This window comes from Panthera onca, chromosome A1, assembly GCF_046562875.1.
Source record: "Panthera onca isolate mPanOnc1 chromosome A1, mPanOnc1 haplotype 2, whole genome shotgun sequence".
In the NCBI taxonomy this organism is placed as follows: Eukaryota; Metazoa; Chordata; class Mammalia; order Carnivora; family Felidae; genus Panthera; species Panthera onca.
This window is the reverse complement of record NC_138339.1, coordinates 122655193-122669372: the sequence shown is the minus strand read 5'-3', so window position 1 is coordinate 122669372 and position 14180 is coordinate 122655193. Positions and strand designations below refer to the sequence as shown.

Sequence of the window (14180 nt, the reverse complement as noted above, 5' to 3'; positions counted from 1 at the left end):
GTTCTGGTTTTTGTCCAATGTCTGGGCTAGCTGGCGGTGGCGGAAAGGTTGCGGAGCGCAAAGCACTGTGGGCTGTTCCTGAGGTGCATTGTGGGAAAAAGCTTGTCGGTGCTGTGTTGTCGCTGGAGCTTTAGTCATTGGTGGCGTTGAAACACCGCAGTCGAAATGCCAGAGCGAGACAGTAAGGCTCGGGTCGTCTGTTCATTATTACCTTGAGGACTTGGGACACTTGGCGTGTTGTTTTCGCCTCAGATCTTAAACCCTGTGTGGAATCTGGGGGGTGGAGAGAGGGCGGGGTGTGACGCTGGAATCCGGCGAAGCCGTTGGGTCCTGAGTGAAACCGGGAATCTCCGGACTGTTGTCTCTAAGCCTTGTCCTTGCCCCAAGTGACAACGGGTGGTTTATCTGTGAACTATCCCCTATCCCCAGCACTTAATCTTGAATTGCGCCAATTTATCTTTCACGCAGTATCTTAGATGTCATTTTCAGGAAGTCTTTGCTGATCCTCCAGCGCTGGTTTAGGGGCCCTCTCTTCTGCACCAACAGCTCCTTGTATTTTCTCACTTCGGCACATAATTATGATCTGTTGTCACTGTCTTTGTTCTTACCGTTCTTCCTCACTATATTGTGAGCAGTTTGACGTGAAAACATCCGTATTGTTCGCTGATACATTCCAGCTTTTGCACAGGGCCTGACACGAAAGAGATTTAGTGCCTATTATTTTTCTTAGGTGAGCCTTTCTCCAACCCCTTGGCTCCAGATGGCCACGATGTGGACGATCCTCACTCCTTCCACCAGTGAGTGTTTCATTATGGGACTCTGGGAATGAACTAGGGGGCAAGTAGAGTGGTGTGGTGACGGTGAAAGAATTCTAAGTTGTCAGCAAGGATGGTCCAAAAAATTGTGCCACTTGCTTCTTTATCTCTGTGAACTTTAGCTGGATCAGGTCAATTGCATCAAAGTATTAGAGAGGAAATTCTGGCTGGGAGGGTGCTAGTTTTTAAAATTAATGTTTAATTACATATGATACAGAAGTTGATTCTTGTAGAAAATTAAAGTAGAAATAAGGGTAAATAACATCCCCAGTCCCTTTCTTAGAGGTAACCACTGTTCCTTTTTTATTTGTCTTTTTTTTCCTTTTTTTTTTTTTTTAACATTTATATACATACTTGCATGTCTGAGGAAAATATATTATTACTCTATAATTTGAAGTCTTAAAATTAAATGGTACGGTGTTGTGTATATATATATCATTTTGCCACTTGGTTTTCCCCACTCCATATCTTGGAGATTATTATATATTTTTTTTAAGTTTATTCAGAGAGAGAGAGAGAGAGAGGAAGGGAGGAAGGGAGAGAGGGAGGGAGAGGGAGAGAGAACACCAGTAGGGGAGGGGCAGAGAGAGAGGGAGAGAATCCCAAGCAGTCTCTGCACTGTCAGCACAAAGCTGATGTGGGTCTTGAACTCACAAACCATAAGATCATGACCTGAGCCAAAGTCAGAAGCTTAACCAACTGAGCCACCCAGGCACCCTTTGGAGATTATTTTCATGGCAGTAAAAAGGACTCCCTTCTTGACCAGATTTTCATCAGGCTTCTCTGGGGTCTGTTTTTGACTAGGACTGTTGGGCTCCTGTTTAGCAAAGAATGCTGTTAAGCCAGTTTATGGAGAATCCCCTTAAGTAATGAAGTAGGTCCAGTTAGGGTCCTTTTTCTACCCTTGATGCTTAAAAGTTCTTTTAGTAATTTTTTTTTTATTTTTTTTAATGTTTATTTATTTTTGAGACAGAGAGCATGAACGGGGGGGGGGGGGGGGGGCAGAGAGAGAGGGAGACACAGAATCTGAAATGGGCTCCAGGCTCTGAGCTGTCAGCACAGAGCCTGACGTGGGGCTCGAACTCACGGACCGTGAGATCATGACCTGAGCCGAAGTCAGCCGCTTAACCGACTGAGCCACCCAGGCACCCCAGTAATTTTTTATAAGTCTCCATTTGTCCAGTGTATATTCAGAGTTGAGTGTCAGTTCCTCTCCCCTATTGCAGTAGTCTTTATTCCTATGACAGTAGTCTTTTTTTCTTTTTTTTTTTTTTAAGTTTTTTAATTTATTTATCAGAGAGAGAGTGCATGCCTGAGAGCAGGCGTTGGGCAGAGAGAAGGGGAGAGAGAGGCAGGTTCCATGCTGTCAACGCAGAGCCTGATGCAGGGTTCGAACCTATGAACTGCAAGATCATGACCTGATCTGAAGCTGGACACTTAACTGACTGGGCCACCCAACTGCCCTTACTATGACAATAGTCTTGAACAGTGTCTTCCTTGGGAACACTTAGCAGAATTCTTTGCTACAACTGGGCACAGCAGGCCCAGAAAGAGCCCGACTGAAGTTTGGCCAAGGAGTAAGTCTTTGTCATTGTACCAATTAAAATTATCTCTTATACCATTGTTGCTATCTACCCCACATTTGAGAAACATGATTTAATTAGTCTCTAGTTAATATACATTTAGGTTGTTTCCAAGTTTTTATTATCTTCATATCCGAAACTGAACCTTTTTTACAGGCCTTCTAATATACCTATGTCAGTAATTAGCAAAGCTAAATATAGGTGAATGGAGTTGTTAGGTCATAGGAGATACACATGTAAATTTTGATACTGCCAACTTATCCTCATATCGGCTGTACTGACTTATGTATGTTCCCTTCAGCAGAATGTTTACTTCCCACATTCTCACTCATACTTGATTTATCAGACTTTTTAATTGTTAACACTGTGATGCATTAAAAGTGGCATGTTTTTGTCTTAGTTTGTATTGTCATGGTTTCCAGTAAAATTAACCTTTTTTTACATACTCCTTTTCCAGTTTTTACTAGGTACTCATTTTTAAAATCTTTGCCTTCTAGGTCAAAACTCACCAATGAAGACTTCAGGAAACTTCTCATGACCCCGAGGGCTGCACCCACATCTGCACCACCCTCTAAATCACGTCACCATGAGTAAGTTCTGGGGTCTTTCAACCTGTCTCTTATTTCCTTCCTATGGAAAATCTACCAAATTAGATGTCTTAGGAACTGGAAGCCTAGTTATTTTTGAAGACTGTGATTCTGATTGTCTCCTGCTGGAGATTGAAGCCCCAGTGGAGACTGGGGTGCTCTAGGAACTCAGAATGTTCCACATACCACTTGTACTACTAGAGTTGCTGCTGGTGCTTAAATGGACAGAGGTCCATTCCAGCCCCATGGACTCAGATACTGGGGTAGGTATTGGGGAATATATGATTTTAATAGTGCTTCAGATGGTTGTGATGTTTTCTAACGCTATCAGTGAATTTCTTTGTCTTCTAGGATGCCAAGGGAGTACAATGAGGATGAAGACCCAGCTGCACGAAGGAGAAAAAAGAAAAGGTGAAGGAAGGATGGAGGAGTGTTGGGCTTTAAGGTGGATAGTATTTGGGGGAAAGGAGTAGGAGGTAGTAGTAGGAGCATAAAGATTAACATTTTCCTTTTATTATTTTGAGGTTCTGTGCTTCACTGGAGAGGAGGGATAGGTAGAGTGGCAATTTAGGACTCTGGAGTCAGCCTGCAGTATTTTAATCTCATCTTTACCAGTTTCTAGCTGGATAGCCGTGGGCATATTGCCTAACCTTTCTAATAGTATTCTTTTTTTTTTTTTAATTTTTTTTTTTTTAACGTTTATTTATTTTTGAGAGAGAGAGAGACAGAGCATGAATGGGGGAGGGTCAGAGAGAGAGGGAGACACAGAATCCCAAACAGGCTCCAGGCTCTGCGCGGTCAGCACAGAGCCCGACGCGGGGCTCGAACTCACGGACCGTGAGATCATGACCTGAGCTGAAGTCGGCCGCCCAACCGACTGAGCCATCCAGGCGCCCCTCTAATAGTATTCTCATGGGTAGAACAGAGAGTGATTTCACAACTTTTTATCAGGTTGTCATGAGGATCAGTTGCAATATAAGTGCAGCTGATATAAGTGCATATAAGCACTTAGCATTAGTGCCTGGCATACGATAACCACCCAGTAATACTTGTCTACTGTTATCACCATCATCATCATTATCATCATTATTCATTTCTATGATACTAAAACTTCTGGACCTGGTATTTTGCTGTTCCTTTCTTTCGGGGGAGGACCAGTAAGGAATGACGGACTTTCAGTTGAAATTTGGAAGGTGATAAAAATTTAGATAACTTCCTGGTTGCCCTATGGAAAATTCTCTACAAAGTTGGGTGGCATTGAAGAATTCTGAATTGACAGAATGTCCTGAGGTGGCATTGAAACACTGTGATCTGGAAGATGCTGTAGTTCTGATTTTGAGAACTATCAAGAGGTGGCCAGCAGTTCTATCAGGACATATATGAGTTTTCACCAGAGAGTTGGAGGAAACAGGCAGGAACAATTCTGCTGACCTTGGGATAACAGCTGGTGAGCTTTACGCATTGCTTTTCTCTTGTCACAGTTATTATGCCAAGCTTCGTCAACAAGAAATTGAGAGAGAGAGAGAACTAGCAGAGAAGTACCGGGACCGTGCCAAGGAACGGCGAGATGGTGTAAACAAAGATTATGAGGAAACTGAGCTAATCAGTACCACAGCTAACTACAGGGCTGTGGGCCCCACTGCTGAGGCGTGAGTACCATGGCAGCCAGGGTATGATTCCCTAAGCATCCCAGAATCCTGCAATCACAGTGTGAGTTCTACCTAACACTTTACCCACTTTGGAGCCTCAGCTGAGCCATTTCAAGAGGGACTTGAAGACATAAAAGACTATTCTAATGTGGTTCTCTTTCCATATATAGGGACAAATCAGCTGCAGAGAAAAGAAGACAGTTGATCCAGGAGTCCAAATTCTTGGGTGGTGACATGGAACACACCCATTTGGTGAAAGGCTTGGATTTTGCTCTGCTTCAAAAGGTGAGCCTTGGTGGGTGGGTGGAGAGTAATTCTAGAGTGCTGAATGCTCTTGTACAAGCCTTTCCAGGTGAAGGAGGGAGACTTCTGTTAGTCCAGACCATGTAGAAGGGCTAATGGTGGCTCTTGTTTAGGACTAATTACTATTCATCCTTCAAGTGATCACCTAGGTATGGTTAAGCCCCATTCCTCACCTCCTACTTCCTGTACCTTTGCCTAGCTCTTCTATTTCACTTATCATAGTTATCACATTTTGTTGTCTCTTCTGCTGTAAGCTACCTTAGGGCAAGCGCTGTATTGACTTATTTAGTATTGAGTCTTTAGTTCCTGGTACAGCAAGGTGTATAGTGGTGTTAGGTAAATGTATGTAATATGAATAAATGTCTAAACTCTAGGTACGAGCTGAGATTGCCAGCAAAGAGAAAGAAGAGGAAGAACTTATGGAAAAGCCCCAGAAGGAAACCAAGTAAGTAAACATTGTGGAGAGCTTGAGAGTTTAGAAAAGTGGGACTTAAAGTAGGAACACTGTGGATTCTGTGTCTCCCTCTTTCTCTGCCCCTCCCCTGCTTTCACTTTGTCTCTCTCTCAAAAATAAATATTAAAAAAAAAAAAAAGATAAAAAAGTAGGAACACATTTAGCAAAAAAATTTATTTTTATCTTTCTAGGAAAGATGAGGATCCTGAGAACAAAATTGAATTTAAGACACGTTTGGGTGAGTACAGAATTTCTACGCTAAAGGTTGTACATTTTAGGTGAATTGTAGGGACTTAATGCTCTGAGCAGGATATGCTTCTCCTTTCCCTCAACCTGCTTTCCTCTATCTTGCCCCCAGAGTAGCTAGTTCTTATAAAATGCTCTACTAGAAATTGGATGTGGACTTAGTCATTTCATGTGTGTTATTAATGTCTCCTCAATTATGTTGGAAGCTGTTTCAGATTGTGGTTTATGCATTAAGGGAAGTAGCTCGTAGCTTATGCGTTAAAGGAGGTAGCATGGTTGGTGATTAAAAGCTCAGAATTTGCAGTCTGAGACCTGGGTTTGAATCCTGGTAATGAAACTGCACTAGGCATGTGATATTAGGCACCTGACTTCACTTCACATTACCTGTTTGTCTGCAAAAATGGGGCTAATTCACCTCATGGGATTATTGGGGCAAAGAAGAGTAGTTTATGCACCGTACCTATCATATTAAGCATCTTTCTTCCTCACAGGGCCTAATACAATGTGAGGCACATAGTGCTCTTGAGAAGACATTGTAAAAGACTGGATAGGAGCTCAGGCTTTGGAGATAGATTGCCTGGGTCCCCTTCTTTATTCTGTTGCTTGGTAGCTGTATGATTCTAGGTAAATCATTTCACTCAACTTTTGTATCTTTATCAGTTAAAAGGAGATAGTAAGGCACATCTTATAGGGCTATTGTGAAGTTTGAGTGGTGGCTGGCACAGAGTTAAGCACTCGATAAATGGCAGCTATTAATTGTAGAAGGTTCTCAATGGCTATGCTTGCTGCTCGTCCTGTTTTTGTAGGCCGCAATGTTTACCGCACACTGTTTAGGAGCAAGGCATATGAACGCAATGAGCTGTTCCTGCCAGGCCGCATGGCCTATGTGGTAGACCTGGATGACGAGTATGCAGACACAGATATCCCCACCACGCTTATCCGCAGCAAAGCAGATTGCCCCACTATGGAGGTAAGTGACTTGAGAGCCTCTTACGTGAGCCTTAAACCTGGGAACCAGCCTTGATTCTGCCCTGGGTCTCGTCCACCACATTTAACCCATCACTGAGTCCTGTCCACTTTTCACTTTCTAAATTTCAATTTAGATTCACTGGAGTGATTTTTACAAATGGCTGGTGTGATCTTTTTCAACATGTACATTTTTGCCTCACCACTATTGAGAAGCTTTCAGTGATTTCTCATTGAGAAATTGCCCTTGCACCTTTTGGCCTTCTGAGCCACTTTTCACCATGATTCCCTGTTGTTGTTCTCCAGGGAATCCCAGCTCTCTTGAACGTGCTAGATTCACTTCTGACACAGATCTCTTTGTATATGCTATTCTGTTTGCCTGGAATCTCCTGTAACACCTTTCTCTGTTTTCACCTAGTTGGTTATAATTTGTCCTTTAGTTTGTTAAGTGAATGAAGTGAAGAGATTCTTGTTCTGTGGGATAATATCCTTGCTACTTGGGGTTTTCAGGCCCAGACAACACTGACTACAAATGACATCGTAATCAGCAAGCTCACCCAGATCCTTTCCTACCTGCGGCAGGGTACCCGCAATAAGAAGCTCAAGAAGAAGGATAAAGGTAACCTGGAGAGTTAGGGAGAGAAACCTTAACTCTGGAGGGGCATTTGAGGGTGGAACCATGGTCTGCTGGAGCCTTCTGTGTCTAGAACATTGGTGGGCTCCTGGAGAGCAGCAAAAAATGAGAGCAATAGAGCATTAACTTGGCTCACCCAGAAAGCAGTGGTCAGCTTTGAGACTTGATGGGGGAGAGTATTGGGAGATTTTATTATCCCACCTTCTAAACAGATGGGCATTCAGAGCTGTTTAGGCTAAGTGGGAATCAACTCAGGAATATTTTGTTCACTACTCTCTTTATATCTTAGGGAAGATGGAAGAGAAGAAGCCCCCTGAGGCTGACATGAAGTATGTATCGTAGCACTGTCACCTGATGTGAGGGAGGAAGGAGCTCTTTGTTTCTTGTTTTTGGCATTTTGGGGAGGCCTTGGTGTGAGAATCTGGAGAAATGGCCAGGGAGAGTGGAAGTGGTGTGACTTTGGCAGCTAGGGATCTCTGTTTTTCTAGTATATTTGAAGACATTGGGGATTATGTGCCATCCACAACCAAGACTCCTCGGGACAAGGAGCGGGAGAGATACCGGGAACGAGAGCGTGATCGGGAGAGAGACAGAGACCGTGACAGAGAACGGGAGCGAGAACGAGATCGGGAGCGGGAGCGGGACAGAGAGAGAGAGGAAGAGAAGAAGAGGCACAGTTACTTTGAGAAGCCAAAAGTGGATGATGAGGTGAGATAGGACCCTGGTACCGAGCGGTAGAACTGCCCATCTCTGTGCCTGCCCAGCCAGGTAGGGTAGGGAGTTGATTCAGGGATTAGTCAAGTGGGGAGGAATGAGTGTAAATCCTTCATGGTGATACTCACTTCAGTTTCTCTTTTCTTTCCAGCCCATGGACGTTGACAAAGGTGGGTTGTATCTGAGACATCTTGAATTAGCTCTGGTGGTCTTGCTTTGCCCTGGGCTGAGAGTCTATCCTAGAGTTCAGAGCTGGCAACGGTTGGGATTGTGGGACTTCTGGTCTGGGTTCTCATTAAGATCCACATCTTGCTTCATGGAATAGAAAGAAGAGGAGTCCGGAGTTCCCTCCCTCTTCCTGGGCAATGGCAGGCATATTTGCTCTGTTAGATACAATTCCTCCAGCTTTGCGGTTCTGAAAGACATGAGGCAGGTCTCACCGGCCGTATTCTTTGTACACAACCCCATTTCACCCAGAGTAGCTCATTATTAGTTGAAATTTGATTAAAATTATGTTAACTAAAAGAGGGTTTTTTCTGTTACTTAAAAAAATGGTTTTATGAAAACAGGTTAGAAGTGTGTGTGGAAAAGAGGTCGAAAGTTCCTTGTTTGACATTCTGAATAGAGTTCCCTTTCCCCCCCAGGACCTGGATCTGCTAAGGAGTTGATCAAATCAATCAATGAAAAGTTTGCTGGATCTGCTGGCTGGGAAGGCACTGAATCATATCCTTTATTTCACTATGTTTTTGGATTCTAGAAAACTGTTGTCCTGTTTCTTTCCAATTCTACCTACCTCCCTGTTTCCCCACAACCCCTGGCTCCCATCCTGCCTCTTACCTCTTATGGTGAATTTTGATAGAATTTTGCATTCGTTGTGACTTCCCCTTTTCTCCCCACATTTGTTCTTTTTTCTTTAAGGTATTATTATTTTTTTTAAGTTTATTTCAGTAATCTACACCCAGTGTGGGGTTTGAGCTTAACGACCCTGAGATCAAGAGTCACATTCTCTTCTGACTGAGCCAGCCAGGTGCCCCATGACTTTCCCATTTCTCAGAGGATTCACGCAAGCTCACAGCCTTCTCCTCACAAGTTTTCATGTTGGGGCTTCTAGGCCTTGGCCCTTCCTTCTTGAAGCTTTTCTGCTATAGGTAGAATTATTTTCTTTGACATAGCGTATGCTGAAGAAGCCAGAGGACAAGAAGCAGCTGGGAGACTTCTTTGGCATGTCCAACAGTTATGCTGAGTGTTATCCAGCCACGTATGTGAGACTGTTAAAGAAGGGAGGCTGGGATAATTGGACAATAAATTGTGGGGAGGGGGATGAGGTGGAAATTTCATTAATTTGGACCCATGGGTACTTATTTGGATGAACTGTTCTTTGAGGCTCTGGGTGGGAGGTCTGGGGGTGGCAGTTGTCATTTCTAGGCATATGGCATCTTAGTTGGGTGGGTTTCTGGATAAAGCATAGGAGTATGGGTCTGCACCATCTCTTTAACTGTTGCTTCTCTCCAGGATGGATGACATGGCCGTGGATAGTGATGAGGAGGTGGATTACAGCAAAATGGACCAGGTGTGGAGTTGGAAGGATGGGTAGGGATTTGGGGGTAGTTACTCTTCAGCAGTATCCCCCTCCCCCCTCCCCAAAGATCTGTGTCTTGTTTTCTGGGCCTTAACTTTTCCTCCACTGCAGCACTAAGAACAGCAGCATTGTGAGTCATGAGAAGCTTAACCTTTAACGTATCTGTCCAGAAGCAAATGAGATATGCCCCAAATAGATTTATTTCCTACAAAATGCCAGGCTTTGATTTCTGTACTAGGCAGTAAGCAAGCCTTTAGTGCATAAATAGAAAGAGTAGGAAGGAACTTCAGTCTTGAGAAAAATAACTGAATTTTATTCTAGCAGGATTGAAATGTTCTTCTCTGTCTTAAAAACAAAAATACCTTAACAAATAATACCATTAATGGTGGCGAAATTTCAACTAGTTTTTCCTTGTTTTTACTGCAGTGGTTGAGCATGGTGTAATTCCATCTTGGAGACTTGCTGAACCCTGGCTCTGCCAAGTTTTGTGACCATGACAACTTATTTTACTGCTTATGCTTCAGTTTCCTCATCGAGAGAATTCGGAGGAATATGGTTGTTTTTTAATAGAATTTGAGGAAATTAAATAAGTGTTCAGAATAATGCTTGGTACATAGTAAGCATTTATTAGGGTGGGATTTATGAATGATGAAACAAGATTGTGGGAGAACCTGGTTTTATTAAGAGCTAAAATTCTGTTTCCGCTGACATTTCTAACTTCCCTGTTCTCACTGTGTCTCTAACAGGGTAATAAGAAAGGCCCCTTAGGCCGCTGGGACTTTGATACCCAGGAGGAATACAGCGAGTATATGAACAACAAGGAGGCTTTGCCCAAGTGAGTTGTACTAAATATGGCCAAAGATTGAGGAGAGGGATGATGATGGGCCAGCCTTCACCAGAACAGGTTCTCTAGTCACAGGGCCATCTGGGAACACCTTGCTACTGCTATGCAACCTCTGATGCCTTCTTTCTCCCAAATGTCCTTTATTCTCAGAGCTGCATTCCAGTATGGTATCAAGATGTCTGAAGGGCGGAAGACCAGGCGCTTCAAGGAAACCAATGATAAGGCAGAACTAGATCGACAGTGGAAGAAGATTAGTGCAGTAAGTGAGACTGCCTCTTAGGTGGACTTCATCTGAGGGAGACAATGGCCCACAGATGCAGGAACAGGCAGGGGGTTGGAGAGCAAAGGAGAGCGGTCAGACTTGCGTCTTAGGTGAGCTTAGGCTCACAGCATAACTGTTGTGTGTTAACTGTTCTTTTTTGTAGATCATTGAGAAGAGGAAGAAGATGGAGGCTGATGGGTGAGCAGTAGCATTTTTCCTCTGGGGCACTGTAATAATTGGTTAGAGTACTGATCTTATGCCAACACCTTTTTCCTTCCATTGCAGAGTTGAAGTGAAAAGACCAAAATACTAATCTCTGGTTCCAACTGCAAAAAGATTCACCACAAGGATGTGCTTGCCACTGTTTGCTTTCTATAATTCCCCAAAGAGTTGCAAAGTGTCTTTCTGTGAATGTATATAAAATGTTGTATAATCATTTAGTTCCATTAAAACTGGTCAACCTGGGGGCACCCTGGGTGGTGCAGTCTGTTAAGTGTCTGACTCTTGATTTCAGCTCAGGTCATGATCTCATGGTTCGTGGGATCAAGCCCTGTGTCTGGGCTCCGCTCTGACAGTGTGGAGGCTGCTTGGAATTCTCTCTCTCCCTCACTCTCTGCAAACCCTTCCCCCCGCTCTCCCTCTCTCTCTTAAAATAAATAAACTTAAAAAAAAAATCAAAACCTTGTTAACCTGCTATGCTGTCTTCTCTGTGTTCAGCATCCTCCTTTCAGGACCCCTGAATCACCAAGAGGAATTCCACTGATTGTGTAAAATGTACATGTGGAAAGTTAGCTCAGACCTTCTTTAAGCCATGGTTCTAGATTGCTGGATAAGGATCCTAGCCAGGACGCCTAGTGGAGAAGGACGTAATGACCTCACGGATGGGCAAGAGGTAAACAGGAACATAAGGATGATTGGTCTCAAATAACAGAGGCATTCAGGGCCATATGTGGCCTATTCTTAGGACAGAGATTCCCTGGGAATTCGGGTCCACCCAGTGGGCTACCAGTCTCATTTCAAGGTTGTGCAGGACTAAGCTCTAGGTGAAGGTACCTGAGGACAATCATGGGAATAAAAATGAACATTTCAAGGTTGTGCAGGACTAAGCTCTAGGTGAAGGTACCTGAGGACAATCATGGGAATAAAAATGAACATTTCAAGGTTGTGCAGGACTAAGCTCTAGGTGAAGGTACCTGAGGACAATCATGGGAATAAAAATGAATTTATACCCCCCCCCCCCCCCCCCCCCGCCCCGTGCTTTTAGTAATTCTAAGCACAAATTGCTGATTCTCTGGCTGAAGAGATAATCCTGGTAAGTGCCTTGGGGGGGCTCCCTATGCTAGGCCAGCAGGGTTTGGTGCCCTTCAACACCCTGAAATGTTTGTCAATGCCCAAGGTGGGTCCCTGGCCTCCGAATCATTCCATCCCCAACCTTTTCCCCCTCTCTGCTCATTGCTAGCACTTTAAGGTCTGGTGCTCATAGGGTCATCATTTATTTTCTGACTGGATGCCTAGCTGCCACTTCTTACCCTGAGCCTAAGACCCGTCCAAGAAAGGTAGAAGGCCACCTTAACTTTTTGCCTTGCTTTTGGTCACTTTTAGCTTGATAGGGCAAGATCATTTGAGGAAGCCAGCTTTGTGCATGGCACCTAGAAGGATGAAATTGGGCCTTGTCTGCAACAGCACCTAGAATGCCTAATATCAGACAGTAAAGGACATCCTGGTCTCATGGTTGAAGCAGTGGTCTCAGTTAAGGGTCACAGAAACCTGGCTCAGATAAAGATACCTAGAGGGTCATTAAATTTAACACCTGGCGTTTGGGGGTGTGTGGCTGGCTCAGTCCATAGAGCATGTGACTCTTGATGTCAGGGTCATGAGTTCAAATGACATGTTGGGCATAGAGCTTAATTTAAAAAACAAGACCTGGGAGTTGACTCAGTTTAAAATTCATTTCTGGGGGTGCCTGGGTGGCTCAGTCGGTCGAGCATCTGACTTCAGCTCAGGTCATGATCTCACAGTTCGTGAGTTTGAGCACCACGACAGGATCATTGCTGTCACCATGGAGCCTGCTCGTCCCTCATTTGCATTCTCTCAAAAATAAATAAAAAACATTAGAAAAAAAATTGTTTCTGGCTCTTTCTTTCCATGGCAGCAGAGCTCTTGCAATCATAGTCAATGTTCCTAAAACCTGCCAGACTTTCTGCAAGAAGTATGGCAAGCACCAACCCCACAGAGTGTACACAGTACAAAAAAGGCAAAGATTCTCTGTAAGCCCAGGGAAAGCAGCGTTATGACAGGAAGCAGAGTGGTTATGGTGGGCACACTAAACTGATTTTCTAGCAAAAGCCTAAGATTACAAAGATGATTGTGCCGAGGGTTGAATGTATTGAGCCCAACAGCAGATCTAAGAAAATGCTGGCTATTAAGAAATGCAAGCATTTTGAACTGGGAGGAAATAAGAGAAAGGGCCAAATGATCCAGTTCTAAGGTTTATATTTGGTTATATTATGAAGACAATAACATCTTGAGGTTATGTTAAATAATAAAAATCAGTTTCTACAGAGGAGCCTGGCTGGCTGACTTGGTCAGTAGAACATGTGACTCTTGAACTAAAGGTGTGAGTTCAAGCCCCATACTGGCTGTAGAGCTTACCTTAGAAAAAATTTTTGGGGGTGCCTGGGTGGCTCAGTCGGTTAAGGGTGGGTCTTTGGCTCAGGTCATGATCTCCTGATCTGTGGGTCATGATCTCATGGGGTTTGTGCCCCCATCGGGCTCTGTGCTGACAGCTGGGAGCCTGGAGCCTGCTTTGAGTTCTGTGTTGCTCTCTCTCTGCCCTTCCCCTCTGCTCACACTCTTTCTCGAAATAAACATTAAAAAATATATTAAAAAAATTAAAATCAGTTTCTGCAAATATCACCAAGACTTGTGGACATGACCGAGGTCCTCTGGTTGTCCACATGGTGAGTGACAAGGACCCCCAACACCACATGGCAACTTTTCCATTCACACAGGACATAGAGCTTCTCTGAGGTCCCTCACCTCACTCACCTCTTATTAAGGGCTTTGGGCATCAGCATATGTCTTAGAAGGCTTAGCATTACAGTTATGTGAGAAACTTCTCTTCAACCACAGAAGCTGTGCTCTTTATGTTCCCCACCAGAGAGTGCTCCCATCTTTATGGAGCCTTTGGTAACCAGAATGTTCAGAACGTCAACTGTTGTGCCCATTTTCCTCTTCAGCAACTCCTTGGCAGCTCTGAGCACTGTTGGTCTGCCCCACTGAGAGTATGCAGCCAAACTGTAGGAACCGGCAGGACGCTGTTCCTTTGGCCCGGAAGATGTGGAGCACGCAACGCAGCAGCTTAAGCGTGCGCTTGAGGTGCTTGCTGTCCAAGACCCCGCGTATCAAATTCTCGCGGTGTGGGGCTTTCGCTGCTGCAGGACTAACCTAGAGGCCGTCCATGGGCTTCACGAAGCCACGAACTGCTGGCGTCCCCTTCTGCTATCTCGAGGGCGGCAAATCATCCTTTATAGTTGCGGGAGGG

General features: G+C 44.2%; 1 protein-coding gene and 1 pseudogene across 1 annotated transcript; both read left to right on the top strand.

Annotated features, from left to right (window-relative positions):
• Positions 1-44: 44 nt before the first annotated feature.
• On the top strand, positions 45-11129 carry IK (IK cytokine). The gene is made up of 20 exons (XM_060635947.3): positions 45-181; positions 731-797; positions 2896-2988; positions 3337-3396; positions 4467-4634; positions 4805-4919; positions 5312-5382; positions 5583-5629; positions 6444-6607; positions 7114-7222; positions 7527-7566; positions 7726-7945; positions 8103-8121; positions 8596-8674; positions 9129-9209; positions 9464-9521; positions 10277-10365; positions 10525-10633; positions 10800-10834; positions 10922-11129. Exons 1-20 carry the CDS (start codon positions 166-168, stop codon positions 10947-10949), a joined length of 1668 nt encoding a protein of 555 aa, XP_060491930.1. The 5' UTR covers positions 45-165; the 3' UTR covers positions 10950-11129.
• A 1615-nt stretch (positions 11130-12744) lies between these two features.
• LOC132677496 (large ribosomal subunit protein eL42-like) lies at positions 12745-13673 on the top strand (annotated as a pseudogene).
• Positions 13674-14180: the final 507 nt, after the last annotated feature.